This window comes from Hemitrygon akajei, chromosome 4, assembly GCF_048418815.1.
Source record: "Hemitrygon akajei chromosome 4, sHemAka1.3, whole genome shotgun sequence".
NCBI lineage: Eukaryota > Metazoa > Chordata > Chondrichthyes > Myliobatiformes > Dasyatidae > Hemitrygon > Hemitrygon akajei.
Genome location: NC_133127.1, coordinates 78047648 through 78068925, shown reverse-complemented (window position 1 = coordinate 78068925; position 21278 = coordinate 78047648). Strand labels below are relative to the sequence as shown.

Here is a 21278-nt window from a genome sequence, read left to right as displayed (position 1 = left end):
CTCCCATGTCATCTGTCCCGCCACCAGACAAGGGTAACGGGCCTGTGGCAACTTACATTATCGCTGTCCAAAAGAGTCTTGTGATTGTAGGTGAAGATAATCTCCCATGGTTACACTGCACCAACTTCAATGTTTCCAAGTAGTGGGCAGCAATATGGTATGCAGCCAGGTCAGCTTCTCTGTATCGAAACGGCTCCTCCGACAACCCAGCGGGCTCCTCCGATATCCCGACCGCCTCCTTCACCAACATCTTGGCTGGGCCTTTCGACACCTCGGCTGGCTCCTTCTTCAACAACCCAGCTGGCCCCTTCGACACCACAGCGAGCTCCTTCTCCAACATCCCAGCCCCTTCAATGCCTCAGCCGGCTCACTCGCCAACATCAGTCCAGTTACTCCTATCAACGAGCAGCTCACTGACGGAGTAGCTCTGCTGTGCTCCAAGTTCTTGGAGTAGAATTGTCTTTTGATCATATAAAACACATTTAACAAAGAAAGATGCACCTTTGGTTGACCCCCAAGAGGCTGCTGTGTTCACATGTGCCGCCATCTTACCAAATGGGGCCTAATTCAGTGATTCTTTTTCATTAATTTCAATAATGATGAAAATTGCAGGAGATACTTTATAAAATAGTCTGCTAATCCTCATTAGCACAGCAGGGTAATGGTTAGCACAACGCTTTACAGTACCAGCGACCGGGGTTCAATTCCTACTGCTGACTGTAAGGAGTTTGTATGTTCTCCCTGTGACCACATGGGTTTCCTCCAGGTGCTCCAGTTTCTTCCTACAGTCCAAAAATGTACCAGCTGGTAGGTTAATTGGTCATTGTAAATTGTCCTATGTTAAGACTAGGATTAAATCAGAGCTTTGCTGTGTGGTGTGGTTCAACAGGATGTAAGGGCCTATTCAGCACTGTGTCTGAATATATAAACAATAAATGAATAAATGTTCTACAAAAATAAAAATTAACTAAGTTTATGATGTAATTACTTTAATAATATTACTTTTATTGTGAAGATCTGTGTAATAAAGACTAGTCCAGGGCTGAAGTGTAGGGCTTGTTTAAGATGGCATCCATTAGAATTAGATTCACTATTCATGTGGATGTTGATGCTTTGTATTCAGCAAACCAAATGTTAAATTTAACCTAAATTGTGCTGACTTCTATCGGGGCACAGAAACTTACTGCCACAGTCCGGGGTCAGTCGTAAGAGCAGAAGCAGCTGGGAGATTTTACCTGTTAAATACTTCTTTCCTGCAGGATGATATGGCACAAGAGCAAGACATGCAGATAGCAGTAACTGGCAAATTGAAAAAGCACTTTAATCCAGCAACAAAGCAGAGCAATACTACTGCAGGCGTCAGTGTAATTATGGTGAGTTAAGCTAAATGAAGATCTATCTCCATAAAGGAAAATCTTCAACTAGAATTTCAACAGTTTGATTGTATTTTCCTATCAACCAGTGTTTTAAACTCCCATTATTTTACATCCCAGGACATTAAGTTTCAGGACATGCCTGGGATTTCGCACAAGTCATTTACTGAGGGAAACAAACTCTACAGGCACTGAGTCATTCATGCAATAACTACCTTTAGAACGCGTTCCCAATTTGGGGTCCACGGACCCCTTGTTCAGTGGTGTAGGTCCATGGCATAAAGAAGGCTGGGAATCCCTGATCTAGATAGATACAGAAAGACTCATTGGGTAAAAGAATAAGCTAACAACTATCCTTCAGTAGAAAAAGATGCCCAGTCAGAAAACAGAAACAGGAAGCAAATTACTTTTGGGAAAAGAAATTTATCAATCCTGTATTTTTTGTCTATTTTTCTCCGTAGACTTTCTTAGCTATTACTTACTTGGTTCCTTCCTTTCTACTGCTTAACTATCCTGTTTCTTCTATTCTCATCTCCTTCCTTCTTCTCTCTGATTGCTACCCTTCCTTTTTCTGCCCTGGTCTTCTCAAAGAACCGAGAGGCTGAGATGAATTAAGGTGAAAAAGCTCTTATTAACACCAGAAGAGACAAATGGGGCTGAGCGTCATGTTTTGTGCTGTAAATTCTATGTAATTAATTTTTTTGTACGTGCTTCTCCCTCTCCTCTGCTCGCCTCCTTCTTCCCCACTCACTATCTATCCCTTTATCTCCTTCTTCTCTTCTATCACTCCCTTTCTCTTTCTCTCATTGCCTTCCAGCTCAGACCTTGACGTAAACAGAAAATGGATACCGTGTAGAACAGAGTGAGGTGCGCTGATCTGATCCCTAATGTTTTCCTTTAGGTATGTTAGGATGGAATAGGCTCCTTTCAGATTACCTACACAGAGCAGTTTGAGCTACAGATGAGTGGGAGGTATTCTACAAATGGATTGTACTTCTTCAAACCGAGATTATTTAATGTATTTGAAAGGAATGCCATTGCTTAGAAGTGCAAGCATCGTGGATGCTGTAGAATGTTGCCAAAGGATACAGCAGAATATAGATATGAGTAGAGAAATGGCAGGTGGAGTACCACATTCAATTCCAGTCACCCAATATAAGAAGGGCATGGGAACTAAGGCGAGAGTGTAGAAGAGGTTTACCAGAATGCTGCCCGGATTAGAGAGAATGGTGGGTAACTAGAATCCGCTGTCTAAGATGCTGATGGAAATCAATACAATGGAGGCTTTCATCAGTGTGGAGAAAATGGAGGATTATGGAGCATGTGCAGGCAGAAGGGATTGGGGGTCATTAGCATAATTACTTAAGCACCACTTTGTGGGACAAAGGGCCTTTTCCTGTGCTGTACTGTTCTATGTTCTTAGTGTCAATGTGGCTTAGTTTGTTGGCAGTCTCACAAACAGCTGTATTTCAAATGGAACATATTTATATGTCCATCTGCTTTGAAACCTTGAGGATTCCAAAAGCACACATACAGCTGTGATGTCAGATACACGCATGTAGCTCTGGAGAGCAGGTTTTTTGACCTACAGTGATCTAGAGCTGCCTTCGAGTTCCCAGAGCCCAACAATTTTCATAAATTATTGGAGACTCCAAATCAAATCTGTACAATTCTTAAGTGTAGTTCTTGACTTACACAAACGTTCAAACTCATCAGGGTCTTTTTATAAGATTGCCTTGGCAATGGCCTAAAATGAACACTGGCCTCATATCAATATTTTTAGGAAATTTACTGTGCTTGAGTACAGTTGCTCTGGTTAGTTTTAATGCTTTGATCAACCTACTAATGAAATCATTGCAAATGAAAGACAGAGCAAACAAGGGAACAGTGTTCTGCAACAAGGGAAAGCACTTTGCCGCTCCTGTTTATAAGCACACATGTAGTCTCTGCTCCATTGGGTTGTTTCTGCTGTTAGCTCTTTAACACGGCGCAAAACTCGATTGTAAAGCAATGCTAGAATAAGTTTAGCTGAGGTGCCAGATGTGGATTCTCGGAATTCCTCATACACACGGATAATGTCAGACATGCCTTTTCTGAGACTTGAAGACCAGATCTCTGTTAGTCCTCCATGAAGGCATAAAGTAAATGTATAAGAATATTCCTGAGCACCCTGGAGCTTCCTGGTCAAGAATCTAGCACTACCCAGTTCATGTTAGACCACTTGATTGACACCCAGTTCACCACCCTGAATATGAAATCTCTGATCCACTGCAAGAAGGTTGACAATATTTCTTCTGGAGTGCCAAATACTCAATCTCTACATATAGAACAAGGGCAGTAGGTCCATGCAAGTACCTCAGACCAGCTCAATTTGGGAATATGTCACTGTCCATTTATCATCAGAAGGCCTTCAGTGTCTTAATTAGGGAACTTAGAACCATCTTCTCAAGGATAATAATGAATTGGCATTAAAAGCTAGGCTTGGAGGTGGCATCACGATCATAAAATCAAGGAGCTCTCTGAGCTGAATAATTTCGTTTGTAAGAGCAAGCCATGTAATCTCACTCCCTGGCTCCATCCCAAATTACTCCTGTCTTTACATAGCTAATGAAATGTTTTGAAAGCCACAGCCATATTTGTTATCACCAGCCTTTCAGGCAGTGAATTTCAGATAATGGCCACTTTCTGCAAGAACGTGTTTTTCTTCAAGTTACCTTTGCTTCTTTTTCCAATCACTTTTCATCAGCTTGTTTTGGTTCACCCTTCCCACAATAATGTTCTTTATTTACTTTACATAGATCCTGCCTTATCATAAATATCGTCAAAAATTATCTCTAGTTTCTAGTTAATCTGCTCACTTTAGGAAAGTTTTGCAGGTCATAGAGAGAGAGTACAGAACAGATTTACTAGAATAATCCATGGATGACGGGCTTTGGTTTCCTCTTATAGGTGAGGAAAAGTCGTTTGAAAAATTGCTTAGGAAGACAGTGCAAGTGAAAGCTACCAGTGAATATGAGTGATAATGATAATTTAATGCAAAATGAATTTCCTACTTTGTGCCTTGTCTATTGGGTCACAGGAATGCCTTTCTGGTGCTTCATCGTTAGGTGAAGAGTAGGTGAAGGTTTGAAGAAGCTGAGAAAACACACACTGTCGGCAGAAAAGATACTGGGTGCAGTCACATCCAGCCCCCAGCATTAATATATCATAATAAGCTGGAAATTCATCAACATATCTAAATGAGGGGGAAGAAAAATAATGCTTCCAATATTTACAGTGTCACTTACAAATAACACATCTTTTTCTGTGAATAAAATCCTGGGATAGAATCTATTCAAGGTTTTCCTGAATCCCTTACCTCATAAAATCAGTAGGAAATTGCCATAAACCCAAGAGAAAAGGCATAAACAGATGTTCTTCTGTGGGTGTTCCAAAGATATGACAGGAGATCAGGAGAACTGTTCTGAAAAAAGAAGGCAATGGAATCGTAGCATGGTGATATCCATTAGCTATTTGCTACGGTAGTGATCAGACAGAATGCACACCTGCTTACTCTGACATACTGTTATAAAGGATTGCCACTTAGAAGCATTACCTAAAATTGTCCTTTTTTCAAGGATGCCATGAATCACAATTTTAAAAATGAAGAAATAGCAACAAATCCTTTTTTTTTTGTTTTCTAGATGCAGCAGGATAAGAGAAAATTGTAAAACATTGCCTGAAATGTGAACTGTGAAACTAGAAAGGGTGATGATGCAAGGATTTGAGATTAAAGATAAAGATAAATGAAGGGAAAATACAGAGAGATATATGGTTTATTGCCTTTTCTGCTGCAGTAGCACTGTATCAATTCATCTCCGGTCAGATTTCAGCCGGGTAGTAAACAACCTCCTGCAATCCATCTGCTTCAATGATACAGCATTAGATCCTAACCAAGGGACTACAAATCTACATGCCACTGATGACCTTTACTCAGGTAGCAAGTCAAAAACCTGGGGGTGCTGGACTGGCCCTAAAAATGTAATTATAAACTTCTAAAAGTTTAGTCTGTGCTTAAAGCCAAATCATTGTACTGCACTGGAAGTGTTTCCTGTGATCCATGAAACTGCACATTAACAAATAACCATCTCCTCGTTCACTTCACTGCTTCACTGAATGGTTTGTATACATATCTATATCTATACAAACATATATACAAATATGTATGTATTTATATATGTATGCTATCCTGACACAGCCTGACCTGCTGTGTCCCTCCAGCATTTTGGGTGTGTGTTGCTTTATATATGTATATGTTCTTTACACCATCCTTGTTGTCAATAATTTTATCTAGTCCTGTATTTAAGACTGTAAGTGTTCTGCTTTGTGATTGTATCACAATATTATTAGGGTTCAATATGACCATACCCATTAGGTCTTAAAAATGACTAATATCATTTTCATCCTTCAGGTCACTATTTGAAGGTGGTGTTGTGCTTGTTTTTCCATCAGCATGAACTTTCTGTTGGTTTTTCCATTCGCATGAACTTTCCATTGCTCTTTATGATACCACCTTCAGGTGCTGCCTGGTACAATCACTCCAATTTTAAAATATCCCCACCTTATAGAGCAAAACTATACAAGATGTATCAACAACACACACAAAATGCTGGTGGAATACAGCAGGCCAGGCAGCATCTATAGGGAGAAGCGCTGTTGACGTTTCGGGCCGAGACCCTTCGTCAGGACAAGATGTATCACTAGATCTAGAGATCTGCATAAAAGCTTGTCAATGTCTGAAAATGTTTGGATGAATCAATTGAATGGAACATCAAGGCAGCAACAATACATACATCAGGATGCTCTTTTTCAACTATAGCTGGCATTCAATACTATCATCCCTTAAAAACTAATCAATACACTTCAGTACCTTGGCCTCAATACCTCCTTGTGCAATTGGATCCTTGATTTCCTCACTTGCAAACCCCAGTCAGTTTGGATTGACAGCAACATCTCCATGATCTCCATCAATACAGGTGCCCCACAAGGCTGTGCACTTAGTCCCCTGCTCTACTTGCTTTCTTTATACTTATGACTGTGAGTCTAAGCTCAGCTCCAATATCACATTTAAGTTTGCTGATGACACCGCTGTTGCTGGGCGAATCAAAGCTGGTGACCAATCAGCACATAGGAGGGAGAATGAAAATCCAGCTGAGTGGTGCCACAACAACAACCTCTCACTCAAAGTCAATAAGACCAGGAAACTGATTATGGACTTCAGGAGAAGGAACCCGGAAGTCCATGAGCCAGTCCTCATCAAGGGATCAGAGATGGAGAGGGGCAGCAACTTTAAATTCCTCGGTATTATCATTCAGAGGACCTGTCCTAGGCCCAACACGTAAGTACAGTTACAAAGAAAGCACAGCAGCACCTCTACTTCCTTAGAAGTTTGCAAAGAGTAAGCATGACATCTAAAACTTAGAAAAAACTTATATAGATGTGTGCTGGAAAGTATATTGACTATTTGCATCATGGCCTGGTATAGAAACACCAATGCCCTCTTCCTCCCCATGAGCCCATCTGCAGTATATTGTCACATGAAAGCAGCATCCGTCATCAAGGACCCCCACTGCCCAGACCATGCTCTCTTCTCACTGCTGCCATCAGGAAGAAGGTACAGAAGCCTCAGGACCCCTACCTCCATGTTCAGGAACAGTTATTACCCCTCAACTATTATGCTCCTGAACCAGAGGTGATAAATTCACTCACCACATCACAGAACTGTTCCCACAACCTGTGGACTCACTCTCAAGGACTGTTCATCTCATGTTCTCTATACTTGTTGCTTATTTATTTATTTTTTGTATGTGCACAGTTTGCTGCCTTTTGCACATTGGTTGTTTGTCCATCCTGTTGAGTGTGGTCTTCCATTGATTCCATAACATCATATGAGCATTAAGCCTAGGAACAGGATTAGGCCATTCAGCCCATTGAGACTGCTCCACCATTCCATCATGGCTGCTTTATTATCCTTCTCCTTAATTTGTAGTCTAGATCCCTGGCTACTATTTGGAGGCCTGTATATAATTCCCATTAGAGTCTTTTAACCCTTGCAATTTTAACTCTACTCACAAAGATTCTACATCTCCTGATCCTATGCTGCTTCCTTCTAAGGATTTGATTTCATTTCTTACCAACAGAGCCACCTCACTCCCTCTGCTTGCCTGCCTGTCCTTCCCCACAGTCTCATTACACACTGCATCTACTTGTAAATCAACTACCTGCTCCTCAGCCCTATCACTTAAGTTCCCATCCTGCTGCTAAATTAGTTTTAGTCCTCGCCAACAGCTCTCGCAAACCTGCCTGCAAGGATATTGTTCCCCTTTGGGTTCATGTGTAATCTGCTCTTTTTGTACAAGTCATATCTTCCCCAGAAGAGATCCCAATGATCCAGAAATCTGAAACCTTGTTCAATGCAACTATTCCCACACAATGCTGAAGGAACTCAGCAGGCCAGGCAGCACCTAAGGAAAAGAGTGAACAGTCATTGTTTCGGGTGGAGACTCTTCATCAAGACTGGAAAAAGAAAATGAGAAGTTAGCACTCTGACTTCTCATCTTTTTTCTCCCATCCTGAAGAAGGGTCTTGGCTGAAACGTCAACTTCTTATTCTTTTCCATAGATGCTGCCTGGCCTGCTGAGTTCCTCCAACATTGTGCGTGTGTCAATGCAACAATTCTTCAGCTATGCATTCATCTGCCATATCACTGGCATGTGGCATAGGCAGCAGTCCAGAGTTAACTACACTGGAGGTCCTGCTTTTCAGCTTTCTGCCTGACTCCCTGTATTCTCTCTTCAGAGCCTCCTCCTTTTTCCTACCTATGTCGTTGGCACCAATATATACCCAGACTTCCATCTGTTCGCCTTCCCCCTTTAGAATGCCATGGGCCTGATTCGAGACTTCCCTGATCCTGGGAGGCAGCAAAGCATCTTAGCAAAGCATTAGCCAGAGCCTACAACAATTTGGCATCGAGGGAGAGAGGAAGAGGAGAGCCATCCGCAGTACCACCGATGCGGCAGAGGTGGCCTCAAGGTGGCTGTGGCTCAAGAGAGGGGAGCCATGGAGTCATGTGTAGCTAGTCATCTGGACACAAGCTGGGGTCTGATCAGCCCCGGCTGGGTCACCTGGAGGAGGGTGCATGATGTTGAAAGACCCAAAACACCTGATGATTCCAGGAACATCACTGATGATGTGTCCAGAAGCATCAGTAGATGTATGCACACTGTGTCTCTTTCACATGCTATCTGCTCATCTAATTATGGAATCCCCTATCATTACTGCACCGTTCTTCTTCCCCCTTCCCTCTCCTGACAGTCACCCAGGGACCTGCTATCTCCTGCAACTTAGGGGTGACTACCTCCCTGTAGCTCCCATCTATCACTTCCTTATCTAAGGACTTGATTTCATTTCTTACCAACAGAGCCACCTCACTCCCTCTGCTTGTCTGCCTGTCCTTCCCCACAGTATGAACTGAAGATCATCAAGCTGCAGGTTCAGTTCCTAAACATGGTTGCTAAAGATGTACTTCGTGCAGATGTAGTTATCAGGGAGACTGGAGGTCTCCCAAATTTCCCACATCTCATACAGGGAACATTGTACTACCTCCAGATCCATTCTCAGTGCACTAGCTATGTACTAACAGGAAATCTTACCAGAAACTTTCTTACTTCGAACCTCCACCTATGCTTACCCAAGCCTGTTCTCACCTAAGCTTCTAAGTCAAAGCCGGACCACTCTAACAAATCCCCTCTCCAACAATAGCTGCTCCATTTACACCTCCTTTCTTATTATTAGCCCTGTGCTGATTACCATCCGCTGAGAAAAAGGACAAAAGTTTCTTTGATTTACTGAGTATGCCCGCAAGAAAACAAATTTCAGGGTTGTATGTGGTGACATATATGTACTTAGATAATAAATTTACGTTGAACTTTGAATTGACACCAAGAAGATTTTTGCCTGCTCTTGCATAGCATTTATACGGTTTTAGTGTACTCTCGTTCTTGTCAATGAAGTGTCTTTCATTTCTCTTTGAATCAGGTTTGTTCCCAGGTCCCAAATGATATAAGAAGCCAATATCTCATCAAAATAAACCCCACCATTCAGCTCCAGCTCTTGCTTTTTATAATCAACCAGCCGTACAATCATATAAGGGCCCTTATATAGTGGCATGGGAGTTTAGTGGTAAGCGCAGTGCTTTTCAGTACCAGCTGCAAGATCAGGGTTTGATTCCCACTGCTTGTCTAAGGAGTTTGTACATTCCCCCTGTGACAACATGGGTTTCCTGTGGGTGCTCCGGTTCCCTCCATTCCAAAGACGTACATTTAGAATCAGTGTATTGTGGGCTTGCTGTGTTGGTGCTGGAAGCGTGTCGACTGTGCAGACTTCCCAGCATAATCTTCACTGATTTGATTTGATGCATAGAGCATTTTTCGCTGTGTTTCAATGTTAATGCAACAAATAAACCTAATCTTTCTTTTCTGTTTCTTGAAATATAAATTTTCTGAAGTACAGAGAGACTATAGTGCAAGGAGAAGATGTAATATCAGATAAAATTATTTATGTTTGCCTGTCTATTGTGCATTGTGATAGTGATGGTTCCCACCTGCACTGTGTATAATGTAGACTGCTCAAAAGCAAAAGCCATCACATCCAAGGCTGATTCGGTCCTCAGTTAGTTTTTACAGGTAAGTACTAATGGCAACTTTCACTGAATAATAATTACAAGAAGGAATCAGAGATGAAATTCCACTTTTTTAGCATTAAAGCCACGTGCAGGTTTGTCTATTACTGCACCATTTAAGAGTCACTAGCTCCACAAGCAGTTTGGATCATCTTTGAATATTCTGATTTGAACAGTGCAAATGGGGAAGGGGGACTGTTGTTACAAACCATTGCTATGAAACAAATTTCTGCTATCCATGGAGTTGACTCATTGAATGATATTATAGATAACAACTGTACTGCACAAAATCAGTGTTATTTGTCAATTGTTATTGTTCGGTAAGCCGAGCTCCAATTTATTTTTGCTTCAGAAACCAGGCATTGGTGCAATATATAATTAAGTTCATGGTTTGTTTCAATGTAGGATTAATATTACATGCTTTTTTCATTAGGTTTCCTCTTCAATTCCAGTTTGACATGCGATGAAGTTTATGCATGTCACGTCATTTTTCCACTATTCTTTCCAAATACACTTTGATTTTGCCAGGAACTATAAACACAAGTGTTATTTCCCCCATAGCCTGTCTTTCCTAGCTGCCACTCAAGCCAGATCTGACACTAATTGCCCATCTCCTGTGTTTCTCTATACTGGGAGGGCAGGGTGAGGATTTGCCTGCACATATTATTCACTGCATCACTTTCTACTCTACTTACTCCACACCTCCTGCATCGTGAAGAGCGGCAGCTAGCTGGGTGTTCCAGTTATATTACTGACTGTGGTAATGGAGGGAGGGATGCTGGTGGAGGCCATTTTTCCACTGTGGTCCAGTACCCTGATGACAACAGTTAACCAAGATCTCCACTTACATTGACTGCTGGAGCCCTCCAGGAATATCTACTGATCAGGTGGTCAGTGTCAGGACTGCAGGCAGATGTTAAGGGAAATCTTCCCCCCACCCCCGGCGTTCATTGTTTTCCTTCTTGATTGCGGGCTTGGTGCCAGGAACTGTGCCTGAGCTGGAAATCTCACAGAGGAGAGGAGGTGCGGGGGAAGTTGTTTTTCTAATTTCAGCCCCTAATTTTGGTAGAAGCCCCCGAGAGTCAGAATTTCCACGGAGGTTACAGTAGAGAATTGAGGAGATTGCAGGAGTTAATGTTTCCTGTGAATTTGCCCTGTGTGGTGGTCCAGTGGTTCTGTTCAGGAAGTTTCAGGTGGGGGTTGCATATGGCTCCATTTAATAGTGAAACTGGAACACATTCTAGACAAAAGTAATGTATGCCTGAGCAAGGAGGGACAAGAGGGAATGAGTTGTTGGGAGGATGGGGAGTGGGCATGGGATGTGGTACTTTGTGATAAAAGAGAGCTGTAGTAAATTAGGATATCTCCTTGTACAAATAATTAGAACATTATTTGACTGAGTAGCAAGAAATTGCCATTGTCTTAGGAAACATCTCGACCATCAGGAGTGGAGAAAACACATAAAAATTTAAGTTCTTGAGATTTGTCCCATTTGATTCCCCTAAAATATAAAAGCTAGTTCTGCATCTTGCTTGATGCATGGACAGTCAAAAACATTTTTCTCCATACTATTTTCTGCTGCAGAAGGAAGAGTATGTAAGTAATCACAGTATCAGGTTTTCCTTCTTAGAAGTAGGATACACCACTTTGCAAAGGGATGAGCTTAATTAGGTGACCCAACTAAACAAAAGGCAGGCCATGGCTTCTTGGATTATCATCGCTAGGTGGTTAATGCAACATCTTAGAGTTTATGGCAGGTTAACAACTTGAACTAAGTATAGCTCTGTTGTGTAAGGATGATTCAGCGATTGGGATACTGTAGAATCATCCTTACACAGCAGAGTTATGCTTAGCTTAAATTGCTCTGAACTTAGATTTTTGTACAGCGCTGGACTTAAAGCATACTCTCCACTTCAGTGGCTGGAGATTACTTAGTCATAGATGTGTTTGGAGTTCTAACCAACATTTCTTTATGAAAATGAACTTGATGTGTTTTTTTTGTATTCTTCATTTTCTTTGACAGTTTGAAGTATAAGAGGGAGAGGGTGAGCTCCAATCCTCACACTGAGACACTGGATAAACCTGGAACAGCATCATGGTATAGAACGCAGTGCCCTAACAGGGGGATCATTCACTAAGTTTCAGCGGGTCCATATTTGCATGGTCTCTCGCCTTATGCTTCACAGCTCTTTTCTAAACTTTCTCAGCTCACAAGGCAGAACTTTTCATGGTGTGGATTCAGGCTGATGGTGTCGTATATGGGAGAGCACATACCTTTCTTTTCTGTTGCTCATGCTGGATTAAGTTCACCTCAGACTCACTCGAGGCTCAAAAATTTCTGGATTTCTGAATATTTGACAGGAACTTCAGAAAAATCTACCACACAATAAATCTCACATGAAGTCTTGATTTGAAAGGCCAAAATATATTAACAGCTGCACGTGGACAAGAATTGGTTTTAAAATAAACACTGGAATTAATAATTCTCCAGAAATAATGGAAGGAACCAAGAACTTCCAACAAAGGAAGACAACCTGAAACTATTTTAAGTAGGCAGAATGGTCTTTGAGTGCCACCTGGTGTTAGCAAGGCTGAATTGGAAGAAATGCTATGTCAAAAGCTTTGCTGAAAATTCTTTGCTTTCCACTAAATCTGTATTCTTTTTTTCAGAAATGATTCATTTAGCCTGATTATTACAGTGCTTTGCATTATGTATTATGTTCATGTGAATGCTTGGTTCTCCAGGATAAGCTAAGTGTTTTTTTTAATTACAGAGATATCTGAATTAGCTAGTAAAGTATTAGCTAGTCTTCTATCCACCCCTATTCAAGCACAGTTCTTGGGAGCCAAGTATTTTGCATGCTACAATAAGATATGAGCTGCAATGATTGTTCTGTTATGCAGCCCTATGACAGAGATTTGGAGAAGGGCTATTTCATCTTATTTCACTTTAAATGTTTTAAACAATGTACAAGAGCCTGCAAATGTAAATAATCCTTTGACACATCTATGCAAACAATTGGCATGTCAGCATTACAAAATATAGGAGTTGTCAGAACTCTCTATATCAGATATCTACAATGGAACAGTAACGTTTTATATTTTGATCAAAGTGTCCAAATTGGAATCTGTACCCAGCAGGTTGTAAATTTTAAAACATTCATAGTGGGATCATCAAACTGATTGGAAAATGCTTTTGCAGCCACGTTTGTAGTGTGTTTTCTTTTAGCTGTATAAATATGGATGTGTCTGAAATGTGACTGGTTGCTATCTATCCTTGTGCTTGTTCCCTCATTTCTCTGACCCACACCTGCATTGCTCCTCTCTGACTGGTCCAAGGCAATGGCATGAACTAACGGGCATCAGCTCTGCTGACATTTTTGCTGCACTCTTCACTGCTACTTCCTCTTAAAAACAATTTCAAAATCGAGACAGAGGAGAAAAAGAATTGTTTTGAATTACTCCTACCTGCTCTGCATGATCCTTAATCCAGCCAAACATAGCTGGTGACTGTTTTGACAAAGCAGATGAACTCTTCTGCATTTCTGTTTTTGATGATATGCTAAAGAGCAACATTGTGCAAGGAGGTGTGCATTATTTAGGAATCAACCAATCTGGGTGTCAGGACTGGGTGATTGAGAGTATATTATGGCAATCCATATTAAGATATTCATTGCAATGCTTTTAACCCTTCAGTTCTGCAGGGTTCAATCAGAGTTTCCTAGGTCATAAAAAAACATTTTTATCAGCTCAAAATAATGAGGTCAGGTCTTTAAATGTAAACATTCAAGAAGTATCTGATAACCCCCTAACAAGGCAAATTCCAAAGATATGGTCCATATAATATCACTACTATGAAAATGTAATTTGTTCTTAAATTCAGAATCCCATAACTAAGGAAGAAAGCCTATTCAGTATAAAAATATATACCTTTGGCACAATATTAGCACAACTGAAATGAAAAGCTGTAATCTAGTGTCTAGGGTCTTGGCCCAAAATGTCAAATGTTTGTTTATTTCCATGAATGAGGCCTGACCTTTTGAGTTCTTCCAACTTTTTGTGTGTGACAGAGATAGAAAGAATTTTCACGGGGCTTTCAATATATGATCATGCAATGGCAATTTATCTTTTCTTACCCTGGGGCAAAAATAATTCCAAATACAGCAATGCATAGAATGACCATGAAAAATAATCACTTTATTTTGGCTGTGCATGAGTCATTGGATTTTAGATTAAGCTTTTATGCTTAAGGAAGACATTGACATCTGCAGAGCACCAGAATCAACCTCACTGAGTCCTTCCTTCCTTTATGTATTGCAAACACTATGCTTAGCTCAACTAAGCAGAGTATTGAATAAAACCACCTTGTATTATTCCTAGTAGGAATGATGTAAAAGATGTTTTTTGAGAATACCAAGAAACAGGATTTCACCCTTTATGGTGTGGTAAATGTGCTTCATGAAACATTAATATGCTGCAAAAAAAATCACAAAATTGGCCAAATATTGCTGTGGTGGTTTGCCTGCAGCATATTGTGAGCTCGTGTTTAGTTCCCAGTATGAACTACATGAAAACCACCCAATTCCCACATCTTTCTCTTACTGGAAAGGGTGTCAGACCTCGAGAGAAGCTTCCCCATGGTAGCTGCAATACAACTGTATTAGAGGCAGCCATGAAGTTCAAGTAAACATGAACGTGGAGGGTGGAGTGTGGAGAATTTCCTGTATGTGTAAGCACTAGCACCCCCATCTTATCTGCTGTGATTGAGTCCTGTGCTGTGTGTTGCCCCAAGCCACTGCATGCTGTGGGCTGATCAATGAGAAGGAGATCACAGGATGTATTCCCGATGTACATAATATATAAAAGCTGCAATCATGAATGGAGAACCAGTGACAAAGTTTCAAATATACGATACTGAACATCGTTACCTAGGACTGGCAAATGCACTATGCATGTTGTCAGTGTCAGAATGAAGACCCCCTTCACTGAGGTCCAATAGCAACCAGAAAGTGCAGATTTTATTGTGAATGAACTAGATGCACAGATGTCTCTGGGAAGATGTTGAACACATTCAGGGGAATTACGTAAGAAGCACCACGTCCACTTTTCAGAGAAGTGCAATTTCAATTGCAAGTGGCCAGTACTGTGATCTCACCAGGGTTAAATCACCCTTGAACACAATCTGAGCTTAGGAAATGGGTGACAATGGGTCCAGTTTCTAGTCTTGTGTTCTTCCAAGTGGTTATTGGCTTCATGCAATGGGTTTTCTGTTGAAACAACCACATGTTCATGAAACTAATCAGCTTTCTCTGTCTTTTCAGCTTAGAATATTTAAACCTCATACTTTGCTATGGTACATTTTCTGTATTTGATGCCTGTGTTTCAGCACACCTTTGAACACAGAACCCTGACAGTCAACTCAGTAACCATAAAAATCCTGACAATCTCTATCCCTGACTATTTAACCCATTGGTTTGTGCCAATTTATTATCAATTTCAAATACTATAACATTATAATAAAATGAATGAGATATCAAAACCATTTAAATTTATGAAGTAGGTGTTTTTATGATGAGGAAAGAGACATCACAGTATTGCAGAAACATGAAGTATAGCTGATTATTGTATTGCAAAGTTGCTTTTCAGCTAGTGTATTGATCCAGACCATTTTCAGTTATTGCCCTGATAAGGTCTTCACTGTAATGTCATTGAAAACAGTGGTATGAAATCTCACAACCATGTTCCTTGGTTCCTATATTGTTGGAGAATTTGTATCACATCCCTGGGAACTAGTGTCTAAGAAGTCAAATAAATTTATTGGCACCAATAATAATCTTGGGATGCCAAAGCATTTCATTAGTGTATCAAGAGGAAGTTACTAAATTTCTGTCAAAATATATAGAATTTTGGAAGCATTACTTTATAAAGTGTTTAAAAACAATGGAGTCTCCATGTGGTACTGGCAATGCCAGAGGGATATTACATGGTTTATGCTCCCTAAAGAATATTTCCCATTCTTAACTATTTTATGGACTTCTTAAGTGCTCTTGAGATTTTTTACCATGTAAAATGCTGATAGAAAAGTAAGTTGGTAAGAATGGATATGAGGTCCAATGCTTCTCCTCCCCTAAACCACGATTGTAAAGACAGTATTTATTTTTGATTGTGTATGTTGGTGAGTAATTTCCACTAGTATTGTAAAATTACAATTGACATCCTCAATTATTAGGTAATTAGTGAGTAACTCTGAATACCTGCCATAACAATTTAACCCTGAACTTGGTGGACAAATACATACAATTCTGCAGAGCTTTAGTTATTTAAACTTCCATTCAAATTCCAAACAAGCCTCTTTTTATTCTCAGATTACAACTAATGTAAATGGTGTGTGGAATATGAGAGACCAAAAGAGGGTCGACTTTTTAATTTGCAAATTAAACTTTGCTCTACTTTCCATGGGTCTCAATTATCTTACCTCCAGGCAGATGACTAGTAATATTTATCATTCAAATAACATATTAAACCAATGGGTTATCTATTAGTATGGGGCATCTTCATCTTATGAAGTGCTGTATAATTCTTTTCCATCTTGTGATGTGATAAATAGATGCTTACAAAAGTTTACTGAAAATATTTTTCTCATACCTTAACAACTATTCAACTTTTCCATTCAGATCAATATCCATTTTCTGTACACAAAAACACAATTGAAAGGCAAGTTGTGTTATCATTATTGAGGATGTTACATCCCAGTGGCAAATATGTCCTCAAATTGATATCTCTTGTAACTGATGAGAATTGAAAGTAATGGCTCTAGAGAGTATCCCTGTGGTGCTGACAGAGCAGGAAGGGACATCATGTAAACCAAAAGTATCATTTCCACTCTTGGCTGTTTTCACATCTTGTTAACTGCTGAGATATTATCTACCATTTAAAGAACAGATAGAAGTGTAAATTGTAAGTGGATTTGTATTCCTGCAATTCTCCTCCCTTACCTCAAGATTAGATAGGTGGAATTTATTCGTGATTGGTGCATATTGGTGAGTAATCTATTTTCCTTCCTTTTGCTTTTATTTCCTTACATTCCAGTAGTGATATGTGCTTTACAGCCAGTCTCCACTATGCAGTACTATTAGTTTACCATAGACTTTCCACACACAAAGCAGCATTACTGCTTTGTGCATCCAGGGAGTGACAATACTGCAGTGTAAGCTTGCCCAGAAATCTTAGTGCTATTGAAGAATGGCTAAAATAATGTACACCTCTGAAGCTAGACCGTTTTGAATTGCTGCTCCATTAATCAAACAACCTGTTAGTACTTCACATATACATCATCTATGCATTGAACTAGGTCCATAATTTTCAACAAATCAAATAGAACTTGACATATTGCCCTTCAGATGCACACTGTTCATGGTTTGGAGAAACGTGAGAGCTCACAAAGAAGATGTTCCTTTGATATTCTCCTTTCCTTTATTTCGTATGTTTTAATGTGATCCAACAATTCAACATTTTAAGGACATCGATCCATTCTATATTTTTATAATTTGCTCATTCTTTCTTCCCTTTTTATTTTCCAGTACACAGCTCTCGATAAAGAAAGTCAGATATTCAGTGGTAAGCCCCAGCGAGATATTGAAGGAGTTGGTATGGTGCAAACATCTCAACCCTCTCCGGCTGAAGATCCTTCTGTGTCCGAATCCATGACCTTAACCCCTTATTCAACTGAGTCAGTTGTGGCCCCTGCACCTCCTGTCTGAGCATGCTCTGCAGGCCTGGTACAGATGCACTCAACAAGATAAATGTATTGTGCTTTCTAGAAGCATGGTATTAAAAAAAAACCTCTTTAAAGCAACTACGTTTTAAAGAGAGCCACATTGAGTTAGTTTTAAACAAACTTGCTTGTAAAGTGTTGGTTTTGTGTCAAGATGCTTTCTGCTACTCTCCTGTAACCTGTGAATTGCACTAGGGAGTCAGGACTCCGCAGCAGCAAATGTGGGAGCGAGATTGAGCACTGATATGAGAGCCTGTCAGTGAGGTTTGATTCCGGTTTAGGTGTTGTGTTACCATACCATTTTGTCAATCAATACTTCCACCTTTCAAGTCCTCAGCAAGTAATACTTCAATTTGGCTGAGCTTAAACACTGTGCTGTTCAATAATTTTATTTTATTTTCTTATGGGATAATGGAGAGAATCCCGTAGTTGGAAATAATTACCATCCCTTTGTGTGATTTGGCAGAGTTGCTTTATCTGTAACACTGATTCCAGTCTCCTGCCAAAACTTTAGCAGATTCCTTGCAAATCCTCAGCAGGAGAACAGCAAATAGAGCTTTTCTCAGTGCTGGTTCTATTTCCCCTGGGGCTCTTATTGGTTTCCTGCTAAAATTAGGTAGGAGATGATCGTAGCAAATTTCAGGGTCACTCATTAGCCAGCCAATTTTAAAAGAGGCAGATTAACACAGAGCTGTTTTAAATTACTATTCTTCATTGGAGGTGAAACCTTGTAGATGTATGTGGCTATGATCTCACATTGAAAAGGAAATCCTGATTCCACGTTAGAACGTAATCAGTCTGGTTCATTTTGGACTAAAACTTATAGAAACTAGATTGGCCAAATTGGCTTTTGTTGTGAAAGTTCTCCCAAAGAAATGACAACCAGGAGCTGCAAAACAGCCATCATCACATTGAGTCACAAAACAATGACAAAACTTTCAAATTCTTAAGAAAGGGAATAAAACAGCAGCAAAAATGATCATGTGGCCACCTTAGGTCCTTGGTGGAATCAGTATACACCTTTGTGATGATGGGTCTATCTCATCTCATTAGGGCCAACATTCACCCATTGAAACAGTTCTCCTCAACTCACCCAATGATCATCTGCTACACCAAATGACCTGAGTTTAAGGAACCTGCTTCACTTTATTCTAATGCAGTTCACATGGGAACTCAAGCACGAGTCTCAAGTGTGAAGGGGAGATGATCACAGGGTCAAGGTGTGAAAGGGTTATGAAGGAGGTGAATGAAAAGCAGGAGTTCCCAAGCCACTAAATGTATTTACTGACCTCCCAAGTGCGATAAGTTCAGGAAACTCATCGATGGTATCTGTGTGTCAATAAATGTACAGTACGCACACATGACTCCAGGATTCCGAACCTGAAAGTCATGTAAGAGTCTCCACGTTTACCACAGCTCTAGCAATCACACACCCCTCCTACTGCTGACTTGGAGCAACAGTTATAAGTCCAGCATCAGTTCAGTTAACTCTTGAGGAGTGCATCTCTGCACTGGCACTGCTGAATTTGTACAAAGGGCAGTGTGCCAATATTTCACCATTTTAGACTAGAGGTATCACTGTCAAACCTCTTATAACCACTTAGACCACAAGGCACCTTCAGGTCCAGAGAACTTCCATGTTTTGTGCATTAGGTCAAAACCAGGTGCCTCAATTGATAGCTTGAAAATTCATATTTCTTCTGAGTTACGGTTTTATTTTTGACTGCTGCTTCACTGTCTTTCGCTGTTCAGTAACAAGAGACACATGGTTATATGCACATTGACACATTTTCTCCAGCAGAGAAAGTTGGTGAGCAGCTGTACATTAACAGTGACATTATTGTGGCCATGTCGTATTGAGAAGAGGGTGTGGTCAACTGAAACCTCAAACTCTAAAGCGCTTGTGGCCAATGGTGTTTCAAAGATGGTAGAAGATGGCAGGGTGCTTTCTGTAATACTGCTTCTTCTTGAAACCTTGTAACCCTCAGATAGTTTGAATGAGCTTTCTCCTTGTCATAAGTATGCATTGTGCCTTTCTCCTTTTAGATACCCTTCCCCTTAACCTGACCATCACAAACAGCAGCTCAGAATCTGGTCCTCCATGCTATTTATCAGGCGGCTTAGAGCAGGAATCTCTTCATCTCACCAAGCACAAGAGGGCTGTAGATAAGTTTCAAGGACTTGTGGGGAAGTGTAGCTTTTATACTGCTTATCAGAACTCAAGGCCTCACATCTTCAGAGAAGTTGGGTGAAAATTATGATGAAGCCCCAAAATGTGCGTGGAGACAAATGGGGCATTGTCAGGCTGTCTTAATGGCCACATACAATATCTGGGAGCAAGAGTATAAGCAGGTGCTCTTGATACTTGTGAAAAGGCATGTTAAATGTAGAATATACATTTCTGCATATGGGCGTGTCTTGACACCCCGATTTGGAGCACATGGGAATCCAGTTTTAAGTCAGCAATAGCAGACTCAGTCACAGTCACAAGCACTGGTGTAGGCATCCAGGTTCAGTTTGCTACTGTGCAAGCTCGGACTTCATCCATTCTTTTTCATAGGCACTGCCTGTTCCTCCAGCATTTTTTATGCATTGATCTGCAGAGTCTTTTGTGTTTATAATGTGCCATATGTCTCATATTCCATTATGACACGGGAAGAGGTCATTTAACCCACCAAGTCAATGCTGGCTCTCTGAGCGATACCATCAATCCGATTTGCACGTTTTTGTAGCTGCAACCTCCCACCTCTCATGTGGCCGTACCACCCACCTATGCCAGGAGCTGATTTACAGTCACAATCTTACCTACCAGTCAGCCTGTCTTTGGAAGAAAATGGAGCCCCCAGTGGAAACTAACGCAGTCACAGGAACAATGTACTAACTCTGCCTGCTCATAACTAGAGATCCAAGTCACTGGACCTGTGAGGAAATCAGAATTACTTGCTGCTCCACTGCACCATCGATTTTTCCAGGGACTTTGATACTGTGATGGCCCTCTGGTGGTCAGACCTCCAGCAAACAGGACTACTGTTGTCTCAGCTCTTAGTAATGGCAATATTCCTGGGGACTTACCCAGCATCCATGTTCCCACCACAACAGCACCAGCAGTGCCCCTGCAATGGCCCAAACTACTCTCAGTCATTATAAGGCAGCATAGCCAAAAGTTGGCCCAACTTACCCCACAGAGCTGCTTGTGAATGTCCTTCATGGTCATCTGGACCTTCCTCTGTTGCAAATGAGAAGATAGCCACTTGGGTGGATTGCATGGAAGTAATAGTAAAGACCTGTGGGAGACACACATTAAGGGAACACTTAACATTGATCCATGAGTGGCTACATAATTTCATGTTTGCTGTGGTTTTATCTGTTGTTCTGTGATTGAGCTCAAATGGAGACTCAGATTAAAATAAAC

The 21278-nt window shown here is 40.7% G+C and overlaps 1 protein-coding gene across 4 annotated transcripts in view; it reads left to right on the top strand.

The window, feature by feature from the left end:
* Positions 1-20876, top strand: part of dclk2a (doublecortin-like kinase 2a) — a 343959-nt gene extending 323083 nt beyond the window's left edge. For 2 of the 4 annotated variants that reach the window (XM_073042911.1, XM_073042910.1), the window contains 2 exons: positions 1260-1373; positions 17673-20876. In XM_073042911.1, the coding sequence (XP_072899012.1) occupies positions 1260-1373; positions 17673-17852 (294 nt within the window). In that variant the 3' untranslated portion in view covers positions 17853-20876. Of the gene's footprint in view, positions 1-1259; positions 1374-5823; positions 7834-12115; positions 13348-17672 lie in introns of those variants that run through there. The other 2 variants (XM_073042912.1, XM_073042913.1) reach the window with 2 other exon arrangements.
* The last annotated feature ends 402 nt before the right edge of the window (positions 20877-21278 follow it).